Source organism: Cicer arietinum, chromosome 4 (genome assembly GCF_000331145.2).
Source record: "Cicer arietinum cultivar CDC Frontier isolate Library 1 chromosome 4, Cicar.CDCFrontier_v2.0, whole genome shotgun sequence".
NCBI lineage: Eukaryota > Viridiplantae > Streptophyta > Magnoliopsida > Fabales > Fabaceae > Cicer > Cicer arietinum.
The window spans coordinates 55,739,074-55,766,720 of record NC_021163.2 but is presented as its reverse complement, the minus strand read 5'-3'; the positions used below and the strand labels follow the sequence as shown (position 1 = coordinate 55,766,720).

Below are 27,647 nucleotides of genomic sequence, written 5' to 3'. Positions count from 1 at the left end.
TAAAATTTTACCACATCATTATACATTATAAATTACAGAAGTCATAAAATTATGAGGCTAAGGATACCCACCACAGGAAGAAGAAAATTTTGATCATATTTACAATTACTCAAGTTTTCGAGGTTAAAATAAAATTCTGGGGCCCTCCAAAAAATGGGGAACATGTTCAAAACCATCACTGCTACCGATGAATACAAAGAATAAGAACCATAGCAGAACAGGACAAAAAGTTAACAACTGACTTTCAAGATATAAACATCAGCCTAGGTGTCTACATAAGCCTCTATCAAATTATTTACATCAACAGAATTATCACAATGAGCACAGTAATTCTTGAATACCACATCAAGACTTGATCAATCACCTAGCAGGCAAAGCGGCTGTCTCATGCCAAGCTCCAGTTTAAGTGCAGGAAATTTCTCCAGATCATGGGAAGCACTTAACATTTTCTGCACACAATCAGTTTTGGAAAATTGGAAAGTAATTTATGGTAATAATTTAAAAGAAATAGTAGGTATTATAACAAGATCTATTGAAGAATAGCATAAATTAGTTCAGCTGGTAAAATTTCTTAGTGAGCATTGGCACTTGAATAAGCCCAGATTAATTTAGAAGAAACAACAGATACATGTGTTGAAGTTGTGAGATTTTAGAGAAAAGGAGGAGAGAAAATAATAAGGGTTTGAATATTATTGATAATAGCTTAATGCTGACTTGATTACAATAGACTCAATACTAATCTCTATTTATAGAGAAACATAGACTAAATCCTAAATTAGGAATAAATCATAATAATAATAAGAGATATTCTAAGATATCTCTATAATTATAAATTGATCCTAAGAAATAATTTAAGATACTCTAATATAATATAAAAGATATTATAAGATATTTTTTAATATTCTAACAACATGGACCATCAAAGTTAATATACTACATCCTCAACTATTAACTTGAGCAGTAGCAGCAAATGTTGATAGAATCTACAAATAAGTGAATAACAATGAATTTCTGTCCACAATACGGGCTGTTGTAGTCCAAAAAAAATTGGAAACAAAAATGCACACACTTAAAAAGAGTTCAAAGTGCAATACAAATAAAATATTTTTAGGGGTTAAATGGATGGATGATGAACTGTAATGCAAGATCACAATCCCATAAAAAATAGTGGTCAGGGGTTGAAATGTGTCACATAGAGATTATAGTGAATCTTAATTGCATAAAATGGATGTGGTAAGAAAATGCCATTTTAGAAAATGTGAATCGCCATGATTCGAAACATGTGTTTTGGACTTAAGTGATATGAAACAATTATTCACTTTTTTGGGGGGAGCGTGCCTATATAAAAGCCATAGAAAAAAGTGAGATATTTAAACTGATTATTAACTGGAAAACTGTGGCATTAAAAGTAACAAATCCCCATAAAAACTATTAGCAGACAACTCCTACAAATAACTGAAACAATAATTACCAGTGCAGCAACATGTGCGTCTTGTAAAATATTCCCATCCACTTCCAATCTGGTAATAGGAAACTCAGGAAGATGTCCAGATTGTTTCTTGCCTAGCAAGTCACCAGGCCCACGTAATAATAGGTCCATATTTGCGAGATGAAACCCATCTGTCGATTGCTCCAGTATTTTCAGACGATTTAGACTACTGGCAGTTGATGCTATTAATATACATTTTGACTGTCTTGTTCCGCGTCCAACTCGGCCCCTCAGTTGGTGTAATTGGGCCATTCCAAACCTCTCAGAATTCATCACAACCATCATCGATGCATCTGGTACGTCAACACCAATTTCAATTACTTGAGTGGCAAGTAGTATGTGCAATTCTCCAGTCCTAAACTTCCTTAAGGTTTCTTCTTTTTCATCACCTCTCATTCTTCCATGTAATAAACCACAATTGTATTCAGGGAACCGGTCCGAAATAACCTCGATATCTGCAGAAGCAGCACGAAGCTGAGGCAACTGCTCTGAAAGTTCAATAATTGGGTAGACAAGATAAACTTTTCCCCCATCTTTCAACTCATCCATCATCATCTGTCAAAAAAATACATTTTACATCAATAACATAGGAAAAAAAGAACAAACCAAATCCTTGTTCCAATCTTATCAACTTAGAACACATCTGAGGCTGATTGAGAGCCAACTGAATGACAGAATATGAATGTAAAATACGGACACATATCACTGACTTTCCTTGTTCAATGGCACAAGGCCATTTAGTTCATGAAGAATACCATGAATGCTTGGAATTGTTTAGATATGTATTCACACACATTATCAGTATCACTATGCAACTATGAATAAGAATAGCAAATTGAAAGTTGATAAAGTTCATGCAACTCACATCCCATGCCTATTATCCTCCCGGAACTCTAGTGTTGAAGATGAACAAATCTTCAGTTAAAGAGATAAGACTAAGAAAGAATGAGTTTGGTGGCAAATGGAAAGCAAAGTAAACAGAGAATTGGGGAAATAAGCACAGCAATGCCTGAGGGGGGAAGAGATTCTCACAGTCAAAAGTGGAAAATAACTAGTGGATAAAAGGGAAGAGATAAGGGATTTGTTGAATATAAAGAGTATTGAGAGACATATTGTGAATAACCCGTGTGTTTCAACTACACAGCGGAATCTCTTTATATAGACACAGAGTATTAAACAGTAATGCTAACGGGCCAGAATACTTACATACTTACAGCCCATATATATTATTTACATTCTAATATAGTATTTAACAGGATTTATTACAAAAGATGTGGTCAGCGCACTATACTTGAGGTCCAAGAACCAAGAGAAGTCGACTGGGAAGGACCTGCAAAAAGATTAGTCATGTGTGCTATACAAGTAGTGTAATGGTCTTAGAACAACCAGAGATGCTTGTTACAATCATGGATTATCTACCTAGGTGTTAAAGAAAATAACTGGGAAAATAAAGGGCCCCTCGAAGGACCTAAGCGAAGCTGGTTGTGGCAGTGGAAGGTAAATCAAGGTAGAGAATGTTGGCACTAGTCTGGTATCAAAGATGTGGCCTGAACAGAGTTTGGACACATCGTCACACATGACAAAAAGGACGTTGTAGAAGTAAATGTGTGAAACTAAAAAAAATATGCACATGTCAAATGGTAAATGGGTTTTGATATCTGTTGTAGAATTAAATGTGTGAAACTAAAAAAATATGCAAATGTCAAATGGTAAATGGGTTTTGATATCTTGTTGAAAGAAAGAGAAATGAGAGACGTGAATTTGAAATCTGTGTCTAGATAACACAACAGAGCTATAATATATTAATTGATTTAATTGTAGTTTTGGTCCCTCTATTATTACTGTTGAATAAGAGAAAATGAGAGAGACATATGGTGAAACCGTGTGTCTGAACTACACAACGGAGTCTGTTTTATATAGGCTCAAAGCAATAAATACAAAAATAAATATGGGAGATATTATCCCTATTTACATGATATGTAATAAATATAAATATATTTTCAACACTCCCCCTCAAGCTGGAGCATATAAATCATATGCACCAAGCTTGTTATATATATAACTAATTCGAGGACCTCTTAGAGACTTAGTGAATACATCTGCCAATTGATCATTGGAATTAACAAAACTAGTGGTGATGTCGCCTGATTCGATCTTCTCCCTTACAAAGTGACAATCTATCTCAATATGCTTGGTCCTCTCATGAAAAACTGGATTAGAGGCAATGTGCAATGCTGCTTGATTATCACATATTAATGTCATTTGTGTTGCCTCTTCAAATTGAAGCTCTTTGAGTAACTGTTTCAACCAAATGAGCTCACAAGTCACTAATGCCATAGCCCTGTATTCAGCTTCAGCGCTAGATCTTGCAACTACACTTTGTTTCTTACTCTTCCAAGATATTAAGTTTCCTCCAACAAGTACACAATACCCAGAAGTGGATCGCCTATCAATGGGTGAGCCTGCCCAATCGGCATCTGAATAACCAACTATCTGAGTATGTCCTCTGTTTTCATAAATTAGACCCTTTCCTGGAGCACCTTTAATGTATTTCAAGATTCGTATCACAGCATCCCAGTGTTCTTGACAAGGAGAATTTAAGAATTGACTTACCACACTGACTGCAAAAGAAATGTCTGGACGGGTGACTGTGAGGTAGTTTAATTTACCAACCAATCTTCTGTATCTCCCTGAATCTAAAAATGGCTCCCCATGATTAGGTAGAAGTTTGACGTTTGGATCCATAGGAGTGTCAACCGGTTTGGCATTCAACAAACCTGTCTCTTCAAGAATATCCATAGCATATTTTCTTTGTGAAATTACTAAGCCGTCCTTAGATTGGGCTACCTCAATACCCAAGAAGTAGCGGAGCTTGCCAAGATCTTTAGTTTGAAACTGATGAGATAAATGTTGTTTCAATTGGAGTATGCCCTGTTGATCACTACCAGTTATGACAATATCATCTACATAGACAATCAAGTAAATGCACCCTTGGGTTGAGTGACGATAAAAAAGAGAATGATCAGCTTCACTTCGAATCATGCCAAATTGTTGCACTACTGTGCTAAATCTACCAAACCAAGCTCGAGGAGACTGTTTAAGACCATAGAGAGACCTCTGAAGTCGACAAACCATGGTAGAGGACTCCCCCTGAGCAACAAACCCAGGTGGTTGCTCCATATACACTTCTTCTTCAAGGTCACCATGCAAAAAAGCATTTTTAATGTCAAGTTGATGTAGAGACCAATGTCTGATGGCTGCAATAGAGAGGAGTAGTCTAACAGAGGCCATCTTAGCCACAGGGGAGAAAGTATCACTGTAATCGAGGCCAAAAACTTGAGTGTACCCTTTTGCTACCAAACGAGCTTTAAAACGATCAATCTTACCATCAGGACCAACTTTCACCGTATAAAGCCAACGACATCCTACTAAAGACTTTCCCGACGGTAAAGGAACCAATTCCCATGTACCACTACTCTGAAGTGCACACATCTCGTCAATCATTGCTTGTCTCCACTCTGGGTGAGATAAAGCTTCACCTGGAGATTTAGGAATAGAAACAGAAGACAGGGAAGACAAACAAGTATAATGCAAAGGAGAAAGACGATGGTAACTCAAGCCAATGTAATGAGGGGATGGGTTACGAGTAGGACGTATACCTTTACGAATAGCAATAGGAATATCAAGGGTCGGATCCGATAAAGAAGGAGGTGGCGGTGAAGGAGCGTCTGGAGTGACCTCGGTATCAAGAACAGGTGTAGGGACATGTACAACCGATGGTGGTTGACGACGACGATATGTCTGAAGAGGTTGTACAGTTGGAGGATCAACAAGAGGAGTCTCAAGTGGGACAGTGGGAGGGGCCACAGGAGGTGTCTCAGGTGGGGCATACGTAATAGGCTCTAATGGTAAAAGAGAAGGTGAAATAGACTTTGGTAGGTCCAGAGGAATAGTTGCAGACAAAGGATCAGGAAGCGACTCATAGTATGTAACAGACTCAAAAAATGTGACATCAACCGATATGAGATATCGTCGAAGAGTAGGAGAATAACAACGATAACCTTTTTGGGACCGATGATAACCCAGAAAGACACATTTTAATGATCGAGCTGAAAGTTTGTCAAGACCAGGAGTGAGATTGTGGACAAAACATGTAGATCCGAAGACCCGAGGAGGAAGTGAGTGAAGAGGGGTACCAGGAAAGAGGATCGAGTGAGGGACTTTGTTATCAAGAGCAGACGAAGGCATGCGATTTATAAGATAGCACGCCGTTAGAACAGCATCGCCCCAAAAGCGAGATGGTACATTACCATGAAGAAGGAGAGTACGAGTGGTTTCAATAAGGTGCCGATTTTTGCGTTCGGCTACCCCATTTTGTTGAGGTGTATGAGCACAAGATGTTTGATGAAGAATGCCGTTAGAGGTCATAAAATTTTGAAATTGATGGGACAAATATTCACGGGCATTATCACTGCGCAAAGTGCGAATGGATACACCAAATTGAGTTTTAATTTCCTTATAAAATTGTTCAAAAATAGAAAATAATTCAGACCTATTTTTCATTAAAAATAACCACGTACAACGGGAAAAATCATCGATAAAGGTAACAAAATATCTAGACTCAAGTGTGGAAATAGTACGAGAGGGACCCCAAACATCTGAGTGAACTAAAGCAAATGGGGAGGAAGCTCGTTTATTAGCTCGATCAGTGAAATGACTACGAGTGTGTTTCCCTAATTGACACGACTCACAATTTAAGCTAGATATTTTGGTTAGATTAGGTACTAATTGTTGAAGTTTGGGAAGACTCGGATGACCTAACTGAGCATGTATAGTAAGAGGAGAATATGTGGTAGGGCACGCTGTTGATGGGTTTGAGAGATAATAAAGACCATTAGACTCACATCCGACACCAATTTGTCGTCCTGATATTCGGTCTTGCAAAGTAACATTGCAATTAGTAAATGTGACAACACAGTCATGAGAACGAGTCAATCGACTGATAGAAATTAAATTAAATGGGCATCCAGGCACATAAAGGACAGATTTAACTAACAGAGTAGGGAGGATTTGGACAGTGCCAATCCCTTGAGACTGTGTTTGGGAACCATTGGCTGAGACTATCCTAGGTAAATAACCAGATGTTGAGAGGGGAGAAAAGAGTCTTATTACCAGTAATGTGATCAGATGCACCAGAATCGAGAATCCATGGGCTATGAGAAAGTGAGATGCAAACAAGTGACTTACCACTTTGTGCAGTTGAAACAACGGAACTCGAGTTTTGACAATACTCTAACCACCAAAGAAAATCTTCATAAGTAGCCATAATCAATAAGTAAATTAAATGGGCATCCAGGCACATAAAGGACAGATTTAACTAACAGAGTAGGGAGGATTTGGACAGTGCCAATCCCTTGAGACTGTGTTTGGGAACCATTGGCTGAGACTATCCTAGGTAAATAACCAGATGTTGTGAGAGAGGAGAAAAGAGTCTTATTACCAGTAATGTGATCAGATGCACCAGAATCGAGAATCCATGGGCTATGAGAAGGTGAGATGCAAACAGGTGAATTACCACTTTGTGCGGCGGAAACAGCGGAACTCGAGTTCTGACAATACTCTCTCCACCGAAGGAAATCTTTATAAGTAGCCATAATCAATAAGTAGTTACCTAAAACCAACAGCGAAACAATGGTGGAAGAGGTTTTTTTTTTTTTTTTTTTTCCCGATGAACAGTACCGTGCGATGAATAGTGCGGACGATGAACAGTGTCGCGCGATGAACAGTGGACTGATTTGCTGGAAAAAAAAAAATGAACGAAAAGCGACAAGCGACAAAGAAAGGGTAAACCGGAATTGAGACACGGTTTACCGAAAAAAAAATCTCACCGAAGGACAGTGGGTCCCGGGGTAATCACGGTATAGGGTTGTCTCTCTTAATAGGCTCTAGATACCATGTTGAATAAGAGAAAATGAGAGAGACATATGGTGAAACCGTGTGTCTGAACTACACAACGGAGTCTGTTTTATATAATAGGCTCAAGGCAATAAATACAAAAATAAATATGGGAGATATTATCCCTATTTACATGATATGTAATAAATATAAATATATTTTCAACAATTACCAATTCACGGGATTGGTTCTCCTATTTTAAAAGTCGCCAATTTTGGTTCTTCCTTCAAAATTTTGAACTAAAAAATGACGATGACATATTTTGAATGACGTGACATACAATTTTATGATATATGATCATCTAGATGCATTAATTATTCATGTCATTAATTAAATTTAAAATAGAATCGAACTTTTGATTGATCCAAGTACTTGGAACCCTCGAGATGAAGACATGGTATCTCTCGATCCATTGAATTCGATCCCATTGAATTAGATCCCATTGAATTTGATTCGGAAGACGAACCTTATAAAACTCGTTTTGATTCTTATCAAAAAAGGACAGGATTATCGGAGGCTGTTCAAATAGGCACAGGTCAAATAAACGGTATTTCTGTAGCAATTGGTATTATGGATTTTCAGTTTATGGGGAGAAAAATTTGAAGTTGAAAGCTAAGTTTTTACAACGTTTTATTTCAATTTCATGAATATTATTCATTCTAAATCATCGTATCATATGTCATGTTAGGTAAAGCATCTAACTATTTTTTAGTTAAAAAATCAGAGGAAGAGACCAAAACTGTTGACTTTTAAAATAGGGGGATCAATTTTGTGAATCACTAAAAATAGAGAGATTAAAACTGCAATTAAGCATATATCAATTGAAAGTAATAAATGAAATATTTAAAATTACTCTATTCACCATACTATACAACATATAATATGGAATCATGCATAAAAAATATGATTATGGGTGTGATAGCTTGATCTTCATCTCAATCAGTAGCATGTCAACAAAGGCATATTTAAGTCCCATCATCTAGATTTCATTGCTTAAATTATCAAATCACACTCAATTACCCAAAAAGAGGAAAATTGCACACCATTGACAATACAGATAAAAATATTATAGATATATAATTGAAGAACATTTTGAAAGAACTGTCACCTTGTAGACGTCATCGAATCCTTTGTCATTTCCTTCAATGGTGTATGTTTGAACAGGAATTCTTCCTGGTGGTAAGCCGGTTATCTGTGATGGGAAAAGAGTGAGCTGTTGCAGCAAATAACTTTATGTACTAAATTTTGAAAATTAGCAACAACAAACTTCATGAAACAATAACTTCAAAATTCTTTTCATAATTTATTAAAGGTTGTTATCTCTTTTTAATATTTTGTCTTGATGATAAATGAAATACACGGAAAGACAAAAGTAGATCAGCATTACCAAGGTCATATCTCTAGTCAAAGTGGACCTCTCAACATACGCATTGAATAATTCATACTTATTCAAGCAATAAGTGCACTTAGAGGGCGCGGGAAGTCTTGCATTAGAATAATGAATAGGAAAAATTATGTACCTGTGTCAGTGACATATCACCATATAAAGCAAGTGCAAGTGTTCTTGGGATGGGAGTAGCAGACATGGCAAGAACATGTGGAGCCATATAATCATCACTTTTTGAGGAACCATCTGTAATAGCATCTTCCATACTTGGAATTGAAGAAGTGCAAAATAACTGAAAAATAAGGAGGCGATAACCATAGTATTAATAAAAAATTTCAATTAAAAGGAAAAAGAGCAATGAAGACATCACTTTTGGCAGTATGAATTGCTTTAGCAAAGAATTGGATTACAAAAGCACCACAAAAGAGCAAGATATCCCAACTATGAGCTATGCACAAGATTCAATATTCAGTAGCAATGAAGATATAAATTAAATTAATGATTGCCTCTATAAGCATCATAAAGTGGAGCTAAAGTAAATGGGAACTTGGGATTAGTTAGGTCAGTTAGTTAGAAGGGACAAAAAATAGGGAAAATCGGGATAGAAGGACTCATTTTGTACATTTGATAGTGGTATTTAAAAAGACATGTCCTTTGTGAAGGGAAATGGAACTATATTGAGCATTAATTCTGAATCTATTTTCAATACTCATCCTAATGCTGGACCACAGAGATCAAAACCATCCAGCTTGTTGCAGATTCATTTCCCTTCAGCTATCATTAGAATTAATGTTCACTAATGTTCCTAAGTTGCATCGAATCTACTCCTATACTACGAATCTAAGCTAAATGGAACATTGGTGAACACTAATTCGATATGTATTCCCAACACTCTCTCTTAAACTATCCAGTTTGTCGCTGACATAAGAAATCATTAGTCCTTAAAGAGATTTGGTGAGCAAATCTGCCCATTGATCGTTAGAATTTACAAACAAGGTGTTGGTTTCTCCAGAAGCAATCTTCCCAAAAATAAAATGACTAGGAATCTCTACAAGATAGTTCGATTCCCCAACTGACCTGTATCTACCAAGATCTGAATAAGGCACTCCCCCCAATATAGTAATAGGTTACTGTTTGGATATGAGGAGAGTTCACAGGTTTACAATTTTGATCATGCTAGTTTCTTCCAATATAGCTTAAGCATATTTTTCTCTACAAAACCATCATACCATTCCGTGACTGAGCTAACCTCGAGACCAAGGAATAACTTAAGTCTCTCTCAGTCTTTGGTCCGAAATTGATTGAGCAGATGTTTCTTCAACTGACATATTCCATCATGGTCGTTATGTCTAATAACAACATTGTCCCATAAACTACAGCATAAATACATTTCCCAATTGAAGAATGTCATAAACTACAACATAAATACATTTTCTATACAACAATACTCAGCTTCCTAAAACAACCGCAAGGAGGTTGAATTGAACCACAGAGATTGTTTGAACTACACAGCAAACCTACGTCCTCTCAAGCAACAAACTGAGGAGGTTGTTCCATTTCCATATATATCTCTTCTTCACGAACATCATGAAGGAAGGCAATGCCTAATTGGTATGATAGCCAAAGTGCAATACTGACTATAGCAAAAGAAGTCGAACTAAAGCACAATTTTGGCCACTAGAGAGAATGTATCACCTTAATCTAGGCCATATGTATCCTATGAAAACTAGATGAGTCATATATGTATAGTCATAAATACAAGGATTTTCAATTACTCTAATTATCGTAATTATATTTATATAATACTATATAATAGAAGCAGCACATAACTACCCTATTTACACTATTTCTAACATATCTTTTGTTATCAAAAACTGTTTCCTTTTTCTTTTGTTAATCTAATATCCCATCCTAGGTTTTATTGCACTCCTCCCTATCTAGTTAATTCTTTTTATCAAACTTGTGATAGAGCACAATCTCAATGGCATAAACTGATGCATATAGCTGACCAAATTTAGTGGCAGAACATGTCGTTGTTGTGTTTTATGCATGTGGATATGTGCATAATGTAACCATGTTAAAATCCTGAACAAAGAGATGTGAACCACCTTACTGTTAAATCTTCCTCTTTGAATCACACCAAAGCGATGCTGCTCATCCACCACAGCAATACGTAATGCTGAGAATTCCACACGTTCTGCTATCAAACTGTGGGTTCCAATGACCATTGAAATCTCTCCAGTCTGGATACCCTGCAACATCATCTCTTGAGTAAAATAATAAGAATTTCATATATGTGCAAGAAAAGAATATCTGGATAGTTCTAACACAGAAAAATAGCTAATCATACCTTACGAATTATCCGTGATTGTTTTAGTGGGGTTGAACCAGTGAGTAAAGCAACGGTTGGCTTGCACTTGACTTCATCCACGTTTTCAAGCAACGTAAGCAAGTGTTCGTAATGCTGGATTGCAAGTAACTCAGTTGGAACCATGAAAGCGGCCTAATAATTAGACAAGAGAACCAATTATCATTATGCACTAAATGTTAAAACTTTATTGAGTGGGATGAGAAGTGGAATGATTATATTGGAGAAGTGTAACTAAGTGGGGAAGGCATGAAAGAATAATTGAGTGGTATTGGGTGGGTTGGACACTTGGACTGATGAGGGATCATGTTTGTTCTCAGCTAGGTTTATCAATTTTCAGTTATGTTACCATTGTGTAAGGAGCTAGGTTCCGTTTCATTGTCAATTATCTGTTCTATAGTATTGTATTAGATTAGTAGCACTTTTGTTGTGAGGAGTTCTCTCTTTTGAGTCCGTTTATATTTTTATCTCTGTTTGACTCCTAACAATATTCATCACTTTAATGACAAATCAAGGAATTACATTGACAGACTAACATCATGAAAATATAAAGGGTGAAATACCTGATAGCCAGAGCCAATAACCTCCATGCATGCAAGAAAAGCTACGATAGTTTTCCCACATCCAACATCACCCTGAAAGTGTCACAAGACAACATCAGATGAGAATATGTCATGTTGTTCATCTATTAACTACAAGAGATCAATCAAAAAAGCTTCAGTTTCAAGTAAAGCTTAGGGCCCTTTTGATAAGGATAACCTAATAGTATAAGGCTTAATTATATAACACATAATACATTTCAATACAATGTTGTGTTTAGTGTGACATCGTACAAAATCTTGTATTGTATGAGATAATAATACTATCCTATGTTTGGTGATGGTACGAGATTTGATACAGTAAAAAATTGCATTTTTTTACCAAAACAAAATTAATTTTATACATGTAAGAATATAAATCTGGTAATTATATGTCATTGTTCGAATAAATAAAATATCTCACAATATCTTTTATATCATGATAGAGTATCTTAGTTTATCTCCTAGGATCAGTTTCTAATGTTATAGTATCTTAGATTATCTCCTAAGATTAGTTTCCATATTACTTGATTATTATCATGATTTGTTTTATGGTTTTCTTATTTAATTAGGATTAGGAGTCTTTTGTATATATATAGGGGTTGGTGTTTAGTATTATGTGCCACTCTATCTCCAAGAAGTATCGGATGCCTACCAAGATCTTTTGCTAATAAGTGTGACAAATATGTTATATTTGAGCAATACCATGATGGTCAGTGGTTGTAATGATGTCATCAACATCAATATATACACAGCACAGTAAATACACCCCAGCCTGAACGTCGATAAAATACTGAGGGATTTAATTCAATTTGAGTTTTACCAAACTGCTGAACAAAATTGGCAAATATGTTAAACCAAGTACTGAGGAGCAACAAATCCTAGAGGTTGCTCCATATAAACTTCATTGAGATGACTATGGAGGAAAGCCTTCACGATATCAGCATCTATAGACAAAAGCAAAGCAAATAGAAATCATTTTGGCAACAAGGGGAAAAGGTGTCTCCATAATTTAAGCCAAAGACCTTTGTATAACATTTAGCGCCTCATCTTGCCTTAAGTTGATGAATTAGACCATCAGACCAGCTTTAACCATAATGATCCATTGATATCTTACAATTGACTTCCCTGGATAAAAAGGAACAATGCCCCAAGTCTCACTACTCTGAAGTGCACATATCTCTTCAGCCAAACAGTGGCGCTATCAATATCAAAAGAGCTCCACGTGAAGTTTTATGAATAGAAACGAAATACAAGTAAGAAAGACGAGAAATGTGAATGATAGGCAATGATGGCTCAAAGTAACATATTGAGGAGAAGGATTACTGGTGGACTGTAACTTTGAGGTTCAATAGGAACTTCAATTTCATGAGGTTGAGCCAGAAAAGGCCCGTGGTGGAATTGGAGAGTCCACAAAAGCTATGAGTAGAGAAGCATAGGTGTTGGAGGTGGAGGCATGGGTGGCTAATGATGATAGGTCCGCAAGGGATCAGTAAGTAGGAGCATAAATGTTTTGAATCTAAGGTATTGTTGGTGCAATGTGTTCAGTTAAGACAAGCAGAAAAAGTAGGTTCAATGTGTTCAGTTAAGACAAGTGGAAAAGGTAAAGTGGTTGTGATAGACTCAGCTGTGGAAGAAAATCAAAAAAGGGCACAAATTCAAAGAAGGTAACATCAGTTGAGACTAACTACCTGCATAGTTTAGAAAATATACAACAATGACCAGTAGATATTGAGTGTAACCCAAAAAGAAGCATTTGATGGTACAAGAGCAAGGTTTTGGACATAACAAGTAGACCTAAAGACATCAAGAGTCAAGGAATACAAGCAAATAAGAAGAACATCCCCAAAAATTGAAAAGGCACAAGGTGTGAGTAGTTTTAATACGAAGATAATTTTTTAGATTTGTTAGAATATTAGAAAATATCTTATAATATCTTTTATATTATATTAGAGTATCTTGAGTTATTACCTAGGATCAATTTATATTTATAGAGATATCTTATAATATCTCTCATTATTTATTATGATTTATTCCTGATTTAGGATTGAGTGTATGTTTCTCTATAAATAGAGATTAGTATTGAGTCTTTTGTAATCAAGTTAGCATTAAACTATTATCAATAATATTCAAACCCTTATTATTTCTCTCCTCCTTTTCTCTAAAATCCCACAATTTCAACATGGTATCTAGAGCCTATTTCGATCCTCCTTGAACTATCCCGCCTCTATTCTGCTGCCAAGTTCCCAACAATTAGGGAATATAATTATAGTTTCTCTTTTTTTAACATTCCAATATTCGGTGAGATCGGTAAACCGTGTCCCAATTTCGATTTACCCCTTATTTGTAGCTTTTCGTTTATTTTCAGCAGATCAGTCACAACACTGTTCATCGCGCGGTACTGTTTACTGCGCAATATATATATATATATATATATAAAACCTTTCCACAACCCATTAGGGTTTGGCGCTCCAACCAACTGAGCTAAAGAGCTAATAGCACATAATACCCCATGAAGGTAGCCCTTATAGGTAGGGACAACAACGATGATTTGGGAAAAAAAATCATGGCGCTAGAAAGAACAATGGGGTGGTAAAGTTTACTTTGAGAATCATTATTATTTGCATGGTTATTGGGGGATTTTGGTTGATCATTATGAAGAGATGATTGAGAATTATCATCCTGGTTTTGGTGATCATAGTGGCTACTTGTGACTCATTTTGTGGGGTGTAAACATGTGGAAAATTTGGGGATTACCCTGTTGAAAGGTGTTTGAAACAAATGGATCGTGTTTATAATTTTCAGGATAATAAGATATTGCAGATGTATGATTTTACTCACAAGTCACTTGCTAGTAGAAGGGATCAGATTTTTGGTGGAGGAAACTCTCCAGCCTTTGTCGTGGCAGCTGTTGCAGTCCTTATGAGTGGGCTCTTAGCTGACAGATTTGGAAGATTTGCAATTCAACTGACGGGATTCTTCTTGGTGCATGATTATTCTCTCTTCGATGGTTCCAGATCTGCCCTTACTCTCCAATTTTGATCAGCGAAAATATGTGTCATTGTTCAAACAGCCTTTATCTCTCCTGTTTTGGACGCATTTTCTTATTACGTTGATTGATCATGACTTTGTTTCGTTAGAGTCGCGCTGCTTTTTCTTCAGTGTTTGTCATGCAATTTAGTTCTTACTAATATATTATAAAAGTGGCTTTTATTCCCACCGACGATCATTTCGGTGGTGTCCCTTTTTCCACATATGAATTATATTAGTGATGAATTTTTTCGTTAGTGGTTATTCTAACGGTGCCTTTTATTTTCATGACTTACTTTACCTTGGCAATTTGTCCCAGATGCACTGGTCTTGCCTTTCTCTCCTTGAAGCACGTCTCTCTCTCCTTGAAGCAGATTTAAGTTTAAATATTGATTCTCCATTATTATTGGTTTGAAGCTTCCAAATGCAGTTTTTTAGAAGAACGGAGCTTGCTTTTTTCAATTACCTTCCATGAATTTCTCTTAGGCTGATGATCAATCAGACTATCTGGCTAGGCTATATTTATAGCAATTCTCTCCGACTTCACATGCATCCCTGAGTTGCCTCTCCATATTTTTTATTATTTTGTGGAACAAAATATTTTCTTGTAGCAAGCTAAAGCTTAGTAAGCTTTAGCTTGAGGGGGAGTGTTAGAATACTAGAAAATATCTTATAATATCTTTTATATTAGATTAGAGTATCTTGAGTTATTATCTAGGATCAATTTATATTTATAGAGATATCTTATAATATCTCTCATTATTTATTATGATTTATTCCTGATTTAGGATTGAGTCTATGTTTCTCTATAAATAGAGATTAGTATTGAGTCTTTTGTAATCAAGTTAGCATTAAACTATTATTAATAATATTCAAACCCTTATTATTTCTCTCCTCCTTTTCTCTAAAATCCCACAATTTCAACAAGATTCAGCAACATCATGTTAGACCAATTATTATTAGTAAGCAATATAATAGAAGAACCAGGAGGTTGGGGCTGTTTCTTAATTGTTTTTTAGTTAGAAGTTATGGCAGTTATATATTTAAATTGTGGCAGTTATGCTAATGTGACTAGACTAAATAGGGAATTTATTAGAAAAGAGAGGATAGGTGGTTATTGATTACAAATTGGGAGGGGGAGGCCAAACTCTCCAATTCTTGGAAGGGAGAGGCCAAGCTCTCTAAATTCTTGGAAGGGAAAAGAGAGGATAGGTGGTTATTGATTACTGTCTTTTGTCTCTCTAAACTTTCTCTAATGTATTGGTTGGTATGTACCTCTGTTCTAAGACAAATTCTGCAGAGTTATTTTATCAATCTAGATTATGTCTTTAATTTTTCCACAATAGATACCAATTTCTAACATCATTAATGTGTGGGTTTGGTGTTATCTTAATCACATTATTATTCTTTAACACCAAAAAAAAAGGTTGGTTATTCTAATCCAGAAGATCAATTTGAAAGCTTTGAAATTTAAACATGGGAGCTGTTGTTATAATCCACCCACACACCAAAGTTGTTGAAAGAAGTTTAGTTGAAGTGGTATCTGAATGGTTGAGGGGCTTGTTTCATATCGCCTGTTTCTAGCATTACTCTTTCTATTGTTAGTATGTACATGAAGCAAAAAGTGGAAGGAATAATAGTGTATAAATATGGCAATAGTAAAACAATATCAACATAGGAAAAATCAAGACCTGTAGTAGCCGATTCATTGGAACTGGCCTTTTTAGATCCCAAATAATTTCTGAAACAGCTTGCAGTTGGCTAGAAGTAAGAGTATATGGAAGGAGCTCCAAAATCTTCTTGGTGAGACAGCACCATTCCTCTGTACACGCGGTGTTATTTTCTGGTCTTTTATACTTCTCTAGCAATCCATCCTTTTCTATTTGTGTGCCAAGACCTTCGAGCATTTGGAATAATCGTCCTAACTGACAGAAGACAGTAGATACATAGTCTTAGGTTAAATAAAAAAAAATTGAGTATATATATGAAAGGAACAATAAATTAGTACAAGGAAACATGATAGAGTGCAATAAGTCTCTGGTGAAAAGGTCAAACAATTACTGTACATGCCCAGCATACAATTCACCAGAAGTGTAATTCAAAAGCATTGGGAACACCGGAACATTTGAGAAAAATGTATATGCTTAAAAGCTGTCAATTACAACTAAATTTAGGTTGAATCATTCAATAGAAACTCTTGAAGTTTGAGTTCAGCTGTACTTAAACCTACAAAACTGGCTTATAAGGTGAAGATGTCTCCTACTTATAAATACTTTTCCAAATTTAACATCCCAATAATGAGCTAAACATTGACCAAGCAACAAGAACTGAAGTATGCAAAGGATGCATTTGGATAAATAGCTTTATTAGGTGCTTACTCATAAGCTAGTTCAGAAAATTTATTGAAATAAACTGAACAAATCACGAGTACTCGTCATAAGTTATTTGTAAGTACTTAACTTATATCTGATGAGATATGTTCTAAATAAGCTCTTCGGAAAACCTTTTAAACAGAAGTTTTTAACAGTAAAGTAACAGGAAACAACTGATACCAAAAACAATGGTCATCAGTAACTTTAAAAAGAAAATTGAAGAAATGACTATATATAAGAGTTTAGAAATGTCCACAGATGATAGAGCAAATAAAACGTGATATAAAACAATAACCTCACCTGAAGGTAAAAAAATTCATCAAATATAAGTCGCTTGCGGGCCAAATCAGCTTCACTTATATCCATAGGTTTGTGAATTCCACAATATGCCTGTATTGTCAACACTAAAGAATTTAAAGTTTTGGTTAAAGTATGCAGGAGAAGATGACAGTAAAGATTCAGATAATATGACTCCATTTTTAAAGAGCGAAAACAGAGACAAGATGCTTCACTTATATCCTTAGGTTTGTCAATTCCAAAATATGCCTGTATTGTCAGCATTAAAGAATTTAAAGTTTCGGTTAAAGTATGCAGGAGCAGATGACAGTAAAGATTCAGATAATATGAATCCAATTTTAAAGAGTGAAAACAGAGACAAGATGCTAAAACCGTGTCACTTGAGTACACAATGAATCCATTTCATATAGGCTTAATGCACTAAAAATAAATACACGTGATTATATTCCTATTTGCATGATAGGATATGCCTAATTTTTTTTTTTCTTAACCATCCAGTTTCCAAGATAAGGGGCCCTGGTAATCCGGTCCGGAATTCTGTTGGAAGATAAATAAAGTCTAATCGACGATTGTTTCAGCCAGGATTCGAACTTGGCTATATGTTGAAAGAGTGAAACCAGAGAAAAGATGCTGAAGCCGTCTGGCTTGAGTGCACAACAAATCCATTTTTTATAGGCTCCATGCATATACAAATCAATACAAGCAATTCTATTCCTATTTACATGATAGAATATGCCTAATAATTCTTAAACATCCTTAAAGAATGAAAAAAATCATAAAATATAAAATTAAAATAAATCCCAGCAAATCATCTGGGAAACTCTAAAATAGTGCAAGATATAAAAAAAGATATTATGAGATATTTCTCAGATTTTCTAATGTCCCCCTCAAACTAAAGCTTTCAGCTTGTTACAAGAAAACAATGCATTTCGTTGCAAATAAAAAATAAATAGAAAGGAAAAAAACGAAGCTCAAACAAAATTAATGGCTGGGAAGGCAACATAGGGATGCTGGGAGAAGCAAGAGACGATTGCTAGAAAGATAGCTTAGCAGCCTTAACAATAGCTTGAATGATTATCAGCCCATGGACATTTTCCCTTATTTTATGGCATGGTCACTTTAAGAATACTCGTTTTTGTGCTTGTTTTCTCTCTCATTCTCAACAATTATTGATGTATATCACACAGAATGATTAAAATTTATAGTCAAGTATGTGGCAATGGTCAGGTTTCATATGGCAGGCAGGCTTCATCAATAGAATAAACAGTTCAATAAGAGATACTTACATCATGAAGACTTAAGAGTCCAAATTCCTCTCTGATATCTTTAGGAATTGGATCAACATTGACTGGCAAAGCATGTAAAGCTCTAGAAGAAATAAAATAATAGTATATTTAATACACCGTTATAAGATTTGAAAGGAACTTACAGAATATTAATTTTTTATGATAGTACAAGATTATATACATTAGAATAGAATAACATACATAATTGCTAACCTAGAATTACGAGAATAAATAAATCTCTTAATACAGAAATAAAATTGTACAAATGAAAAGGGAAATAATGGTTAAAAAAGTATGAGCTAATCACACAACACTCACCCTCAAGCCATTAAATGAATATCTACCATTTCTTACTTGACAATAAAAACTCAACAAATTATGGGAAGTCTCTCGGTTAATACATCTATCGTCATGAAAGGACATAAGCAGAGAAAATAAGGTCATTGGATAAGTTTTCCCTGATAAAATGTCAGTCTATCTCAATACGTTGCTGCCAAGGATTTGCATATATACAATCTCACAAATTGGAAGCTATACACTAACATTGAAAGGAATGTACTGGATATTATTTGTTGATGATAATAGCACATGATGTACATTATATAGACTAATGAGCATAAATGCTATTAATTGATAAATATACTATGATAACATCAAAATATTAATAATTATAAGATATTTTCATATCTTTTAACAGTATATATATATATATAGAGAGAGATTATGCTACCGTTGACCTTATTTATAAGTCTAATTTGCTTTTTTCACATATATTAAGAAAAGTAGGTAGTGCATTTTAATGTGTCCATTGTGTTTATGGATGTTTCAAAAATACCCTTTTGGGTAAAATCGTGTCCAACTTTGACATTTAAATAACCTTCCAAAACAAATTAGTAGTATAAATAAACGGTATAATTAAAAAAATTGTATCTTGTGATCTTAAACTGAGCTTATATTTACAGACAATTATTTTTCAAAAGAAGCTAATATAATTAGGGATAGAGGTAATACACACACAGAATAACAATTTTACAAATAAGATTGTGACTCACAAGAAAGTAGAAGCACAAACCTTGCAATAATGTCTCGAAGAAATGTTGGGTTTGAACCACCTTTTGAAGGGTAGATAGGATATGGCCTCTCTTTAGCACAAAGGGATAAATCTTTTCCATCTTCAAGCACATCAATATGATATTCTCTCATCTCGTAGTGATCTTTAGCACGCATAGTCCTAACCTACGTAAAAAGGCAAAAATTATGTAGTCTTACAAAATTCTTAGATTAAAACGGAATATTTACATATAATTTTAGGGAAAAAGTGTTTTATCTTAGTGCAATAATGAAAACAAGTACAACAAAAGCAAAGCAGACTCAATCATGCAAGGATTAGGGATACTTGTGCTTCCTTAAAACATTGAACAAGAATATCTTCAAAATATTTTTACAAGGAGAAGGAAGAGAATGACTACTAGACTAACATGATTTATGGTATTAGGAGTAATTGTGCTTATTTAATTTTAGGGACCTTATCTTGTTGGGCTTTTAATCTAAGGGATTTTATCTGACAGTTGCTTCACTTAGAATATGATTAACTGGTATCATACCAGTGGTATCTTATCCATTAATTTTTGGATGAAATCCCTTAACTTTTGGATGATTCCTTAAATTTGGGAATCAACAGCTTATTTTAGGGGGAAAATCATATTTAATTTAACTACATTCCAAAAAATAACTTTGTATTGGGAAAATTATTGGAAAAACAAAGAACTAAATGAGAATATGTACGTACGTGTAGAAACTAGAAAGAGAATTTTATCTACGTTCCCAAATTTAATTTTGTATTGGGAAAAATAACAAATAAACTAAATGAGTCTTTGTATAGGTAGAAAGAGAGAATGAGTAGATAGAGAAAGAGACTTGAGAAAATAGAATGGGATGCACTACAATGTAAAGTGATCCTTGTATTTATAATACTAGGTTGACTGAGTAATACATAAGGACATGTGGGCCGACCCATATACTCAAGACTAAATCCTAATGACTCTCAAATCTAAATTTAAAGGTATAATTAAATTAAATGTTGTAGAACCTCAACTAATTGCTGAAAATAATTTAAGGGTCTCAAATCATTAGTTAAGGACCTAAACTTGTATGTATTAAAGAGAAAAGACTTATATATACAGTTTAAAATGTGGAGATTCTGCAGAATTTATTTATGCCATGTTATTTTCTATATTGGAAAAATACTTCAAGTCCCACATTGCCTAGAGACATGGCCTAAATAGAGCTTATAAAGCAAGGACAATCTCCGTATTAAAAACGACTTTGTGGGATTGAATTAGGTAAAAAAAATATAAATGGTATCAGACCCAATCCTAGATCTGTTGTTGGGCCACCCGTATTGTCCACAGACCAGGCCCAATAGACCTGGGTGTGAGGGCTATATTAGAGAAAAACACCAAAGTCTCACATTTCCTATAGAGAAGAGACATGGCCTAAATAGAGCTTATAAAGCTTGGGCGGTCTTCACCTCACAAGTTGGTTTTATGAGATTGGGTTAGGTCCAAAATCTAATATTTTAATAGCGTTGAAGATTTTTAATGTCCTTGATCATTGAATGAAATTACTCTAAAGTTTAGGTCCTACTATACTTCACTATTAGAAACAAACTTCTTCTTGACAGACTTTCATTTGCAGGCCATTAAATTTAATTTTAATACCACTATAAGCCCTTGCAAAGGACTGTAGCGAGACTTGTAGCAAACAACATCCCCTCCCTAAAGTCTTCCATGAAACACAATAAGTAAATCAATCTATTATGTCAACATTCTTTGTAGTCGAGATTTCACACCTTCACAATTACTAAAGCTTGTTTGAACACATACTATTGTGAAATCTGCTTTATATATTTTGCACTTAAGAGAGGTTGGGTTGGGATCCCCCAACCAACTAAAAATGGCTCAAATTCGGCCTCACATTAAAAATGGAATGCAGTTGCATTACTTCAAATAGTTCATTTATGTCGAAGACCTATCATTGCCTTAAACACTCGTATTTAAGCTAGCATCTATCAACTTGAGGAAAAATAAAATTCATCCACAATGAAAATTTGTAGTACAACATAACGGGTTGGGGAAGAGAAATAAAACAATGGAATGCAGTTGCGTTACTTCAAATAGTTTATTTATGTCGAAGACCTATCATTGCCTTAAACACTCGTATTTAAGCTATATTAGAGAAAAACACCAAAGTCTCACATTTCCTAGAGAGAAGAGACATGGCCTAAATAGAGCTTATAAAGCTTGGGCGGTCTTCACCTCACAAGTTGGTTTTATGAGATTGGGTTAGGTCCAAAATCTAATATTTTAATAGCGTTGAAGATTTTTAATGTCCTTGATCATTGAATGAAATTACTCTAAAGTTTAGGTCCTACTATACTTCACTATTAGAAACAAACTTCTTCTTGACAGACTTTCATTTGCAGGCCATTAAATTTAATTTTAATACCACTATAAGCCCTTGCAAAGGACTGTAGCGAGACTTGTAGCAAACAACATCCCCTCCCTAAAGTCTTCCATGAAACACAATAAGTAAATCAATCTATTATGTCAACATTCTTTGTAGTCGAGATTTCACACCTTCACAATTACTAAAGCTTGTTTGAACACATACTATTGTGAAATCTGCTTTATATATTTTGCACTTAAGAGAGGTTGGGTTGGGATCCCCCAACCAACTAAAAATGGCTCAAATTCGGCCTCACATTAAAAATGGAATGCAGTTGCATTACTTCAAATAGTTCATTTATGTCGAAGACCTATCATTGCCTTAAACACTCGTATTTAAGCTAGCATCTATCAACTTGAGGAAAAATAAAATTCATCCACAATGAAAATTTGTAGTACAACATAACGGGTTGGGGAAGAGAAATAAAACAAACTCACCTTGCCACTCACACATGCTATATCTCTCACTTGATACTTGTTCGCAATACTATTAAGGAAAGGTTTATAAGTAAAACGTGTGCCACGGAAAAATTTCTTCAAATGCAAATAAATTGTCTTCTTTTGCTCAACTTCGTCAGTCACATTCTCACAAGCTGATTCCCTGTCTGCAATCTGACAACCAACAATCACCTCAAGAAATGAAAATGAACAACTAGCTTTAACTCCCCTGCAACAGAAATACTAAAATTTATCAACATAAGATATAATAAATCACTCTGTTTTTAAGAGATTTTAGCAAAATGTAATTTTACACATGATGACATCCACATGCAAAGCCAAATGATGTCATGAACTAACTATACCAAAAGTTTAAGCTATTAGGGAAAGTCACATGAATGGCTTTTATTATATCTATAACACAACGTCACACAAAGCATTGGGGCATTATGCATAGACAATTTACTAGCTCATTTTTACCTTCTGCTGAAATTAAATCATTATAAAGAATGGGAGTGGCAAGGATCAAATACTTAACCACTTGTTCAAGGAGGCTCCAATACCATATTAAGAACTGACTTTCCAAAAAGCTTATGCTGTTAGGTACATATAAATGATTCTATTACAGCTATATTTCTAACAAAAGCAATGAAAGTAATGGTTTTTAAGAGGTATGAAGAAGCAAAAGCCATTTATGTAGAATGGGCATGGAGAGAGATATTATTTAATGGTTCACAGCCTTCTGCGATGACAATAAAGATAACATGGATAAAGACAAATATATGCAGTCCAGGGATATCCTTATCTTTCAAAGTGGGAACACTCATCACTGATAAGTATCTAAGTTTGCCTTAGTAGGCTTTGTAAGAATATCATTACTTGAGAGCTGTGATACTTAATAAACCATATAATGCAGCAGTGCAGGGACATCAGTTTCATAACATTGCAAAGGTTGGGAAATTGCAAATCCAGTAGCTAGAAGTATATTATCCGCACCCTCATTCAAGTGAAAAAGCAACCATAGAAAAGTGCATATGCCAAGAGAAAAGGACACAAAGTCACCTTGAAGATAAGACTTCTCCAACAAAGATCAAATACTGCCCATCATCAATTTTAGCATGTGCATTCTGTAGATTAGCATATGACCGCGGAAAATGGTGCAGCAATTTCCGTAACTACATGTAAAGATTCGGATTAATGTAGAATCCAAGCCATCTTTTTAAATCTGAAAATCCAAAGAACTACACATTTTCCAAAGGTCACAGTTTTTGGTACCCACCGTGTGTAACCCACAGTTATCTAGTAGTTGGTATTGCCTCTTAGTTAATCCAAGTAAGCAATCAACAGATTTGTCAAGAGATAACTCATTAAGTGTAAGGTTTGATTGTGACTGCAGTCCTACTTTATTTTGAGAATCCTCCCGAGTAACTTCATCCAATGTTTCTTCTGATTGAGATGTCAAAGGAAAAGAATCATCTTTTCTTGATGCCGAAAATGTTACACTGGAACGATCAAAAGGCCACGATGCTTCAGAAAGAGTATTTTGCACCTGCCTTGCCTCTGAAGAATCATAAAAATTCTGTTCAAAACCTTCGGTTGCTGAGATGATTGTTGCTTCAGAGTTTGATGTGGTCCCATCATACAAATCCACTTGAGGAGCACTGCCCAAAGTAATTGATGGAAATCTCTTTTGAATCAAGGAGATGTCAAAATCATCTACTGAATCTTCCAGATTCATTTTAGATTTCATTTCACCACTTCCATTTTCAATTAGGTCAGGGATGTTATAATCCATAAGAGCAAATACCTATTAGTAAAATGAATTCCAATCAACGTTACCTTAATACGGGGCAATCATAAGCATTTATTAAAGAAAAAACAGAACAAGTTTTATCTGCTGAAAATTCAAAGCAATTTATGATTAAAAAAATAATGTTGAAATGTCATCTATCAATATTATACACAAGATTGATAAAAGAATGAGAATGGTGAAGAGAATAAGCACATGAATTTCCAGTGACAGGTCATGCCATAAAAACAAATTTGATAAACATAGCTCTCTGCCATTAAGAGTTATCAAGCCACATCCACAACAAATTTCTCCATACTTCACAAGCTCATTGAGAAGCACAACTGATGAGGACATCAATTTGGGTAGTCATCAACAACCAATCTGCTATAAGCAGCAATTGAGCTAAGCTTACAATAATTATAAAATATTCAACTTTCATCCTTGAATCACAAGTCCTACACTATTATCTGAATAACAGTGTTTACACAGATTAGGAAGCAATCTTGGTCTAAACTAGAATACTTACGCTCAACACTGGGTAGAATAGAACAACCTACTTCATTATAGAGGTCAGTGTTGCTTTTCTTCTTGTATTCGTACAAGAATTTGAGTATGGAACAACAATAACAAAAGCCTTTTCTCACTGAATGGGGTCAACTATATGGATTGACGACATCGACATCATAATGTCCTATTGTAAATCATGAATGATGACAATTGTCCATTTAAATCAAAATCTTTCTTAGCGGTTTAACCTATAGTTATTATTGGTTTCTCTCTAACACTAACTATTCGACTATCCTCCATCTCATAAACTCCCCTTGTTGCAACTTCCACACATATCTAAATCACTCAAGTGATATTCTACTAAGGACAATATAGACTATGATTTGCCTAATGGGTCGGGCTATAGGTCCAAATTGTGTAATCACGAATAATTACAAAATATACAGCTAATAACTACAAATGCGAAAAATATTACATATTTACAACAATGTCCAAACATAAGAAGCTCTAATGAAGTCAAACAAATTATCACACCGAAAAAGTAAATGATTTTTTTAAGCTAAAAATTTATTAAAAATAAAAGGGAAAACAAAAACTGGGGGGACATAAACCTAACCCAGTAAAAAATAAATAATAAAGAAAAAAGAAATGTAAAAAACCTGCATGATTGGAAAGTAAATGATTTTAACAAGCCAACGAACACATCGCCTAAGGCCCTACACTAAAGATTATTGTCTTAAGACTGTACGAGTCAAAGATCCATGTTGTCACGTGTATCATCTAAAGACAAAACTTAAAAGCCTACACCGTATAAGGATTGGATACTAAATGATTATTATCTAAGTATTAATGGACACACCTTTGCAGAGTATTGTATAAACTAAGCTAAGAAATTTTTCAAAGTTTAGATGTTACATTACATCAGTTTTCTATCATTAAAATCACTGTAATTAGTCCTCTATTTCATCAGCCCTACTAAAATCATATGATTAACATATTCCTCTATTTCATTGCCATCTAGAACAATAGCCCCACAATACTTGATCTATGTCACTTATAATAAAAGTCGCATTTCTCATGTAAGTATCCACAAACACCGAGAATAGATCTTCTCGTGTCAAAATTCAGATGACCATTTCATGTGAAATTTTGTATTCTCTCTCTTCATAGATATGCCGAGCACTAGCAGCTTTAATTATTATCAACTCACAATGAATTAGACTGGATTGGAGTCCACAGAGACCACCTTACCTTTTACAACCTTGACATCCCTTGCAGTTTCTTTTTAAAACTAATTAAAGAAATTCAAATTCACTGAGTGTTAAAGTCATAAAATAAAAGTAAACATTTGACAGTCATGAAATTATATCATCTGTAACAGTTTGTCCAACTCCAATAATACAAACAATGCAAAAACCAAGTTATAATGAAGAGGCCTGCTAGAGATACAAACATTTCTGAGCCAGCACTACACCGAACAACATAAGCCTTTACGACAATTGGTCTCTTGCTCTGATATCATCTTAAAATTTTGGATTTAGGGCCTAACTCAATCTCATGGAACCGGCTTGTATGTTGATGGTTGCCTATGCCTTATAAGAACTACTTTGATCGTATCTTTAGTCGACGTGAGACTCTCAACAAAACTAAATGATGTTCTATAGATATTTCCAAGATAATTTTTCAAAAAGAATGAAAGTTTTCAAGATACTAGTATGATTTGGTGTTTATGTTCAGTTGAAGCTGTCCAATCAAGTTCAGTTAGAAATCACTTGAAAGTCAAAAAGAAAACCATAGAAATGACTTCGAAACTTTCATCATACACAACAAAAAGCTCCACCCTAATTAACATACACCACCATACAAAAGCATTCATCTACCTTCTTACGCAACTTCACCGCGCTCTTTACACCATGTTGGTCTATTTCTACAAACTTCTTATCTGTAAATTTAGGTTTCACCCGGTAACACATTTTCGAAAATTTAAAAGGGAGAAAATTACAACACCTGAAATGAAACAAGAACCAAAACATATCAAGCCAATATATTTATCCTCTCAAATTTCACCATCCTCATCCCATATATCATAATAACTAATAAGACTAAGAATGAAATTGAAGAATATGAAATATACCTCATTTTTGTGTTGAAAAGGTTTGTATTCCCTTGAAAGACTATAACAGTTCTCAGTTGCTTGCAACATAGACACTGAAAAGACTGAAGAATCACTTCAGGCAATAGGAATATCAAAGAAATGAAGAGGGCAAGTATGTAAAACAGCATCTTGTCCAAATTCATCAGCATAATTGAAACATTGCAGGCCAATGGTCTAATCTAGGTCAAATAATAATCATATGCTGAATTGAAAAGAAATAGGGAAGAACAAAGGTTGGTTAACAAATTACCATTGCAATGTTGTTGTTGGCGTGGAAAGTGCTGCGACGAAGAGTGTCGGAGGTGGCGGAGGAAGGTGATGGTGACGATCGGACGGTGAGAGAATCAGAGAGAGCTGATTGGTCGGAGGATGGTATGATTTTAGAAATGGGAAAATTTAAGAGAAATTTCTTTATGACAAGCACGTCCAAATTCTACTAGAAGATGAAACTCTGTTGAAAAATGAGAATAAGAATAGATTTTGATTT

The 27,647-nt window shown here is 34.8% G+C and overlaps 1 protein-coding gene across 7 annotated transcripts; it reads right to left on the bottom strand.

The window, feature by feature from the left end:
- Positions 1–27,647, bottom strand: LOC101501281 (ATP-dependent DNA helicase homolog RECG1, chloroplastic/mitochondrial). Of its 7 annotated transcripts, none has more exons than XM_004498244.4 (17): positions 27,411–27,647; positions 27,140–27,222; positions 26,886–27,012; positions 23,986–24,513; positions 23,769–23,881; positions 22,707–22,935; positions 19,835–19,998; positions 18,763–18,844; positions 17,480–17,569; positions 16,499–16,732; positions 11,763–11,834; positions 11,182–11,334; positions 10,940–11,083; positions 8,965–9,123; positions 8,553–8,636; positions 1,472–2,044; positions 1–449 (listed from the first exon to the last, which is right to left on the bottom strand). In XM_004498244.4, the coding sequence occupies exons 1-17, from the start codon at positions 27,411–27,413 to the stop codon at positions 357–359; spliced, it is 2,931 nt and encodes a 976-aa protein (XP_004498301.1). In that variant the 5' UTR covers positions 27,414–27,647; the 3' UTR covers positions 1–356. The 7 variants fall into 7 exon arrangements, with proteins under 7 accessions (XP_004498301.1, XP_004498302.1, XP_073223210.1 ...); XM_004498245.4 differs by having other exon boundaries at positions 27,140–27,213; XM_073367109.1 differs by having other exon boundaries at positions 27,140–27,233; positions 27,411–27,502.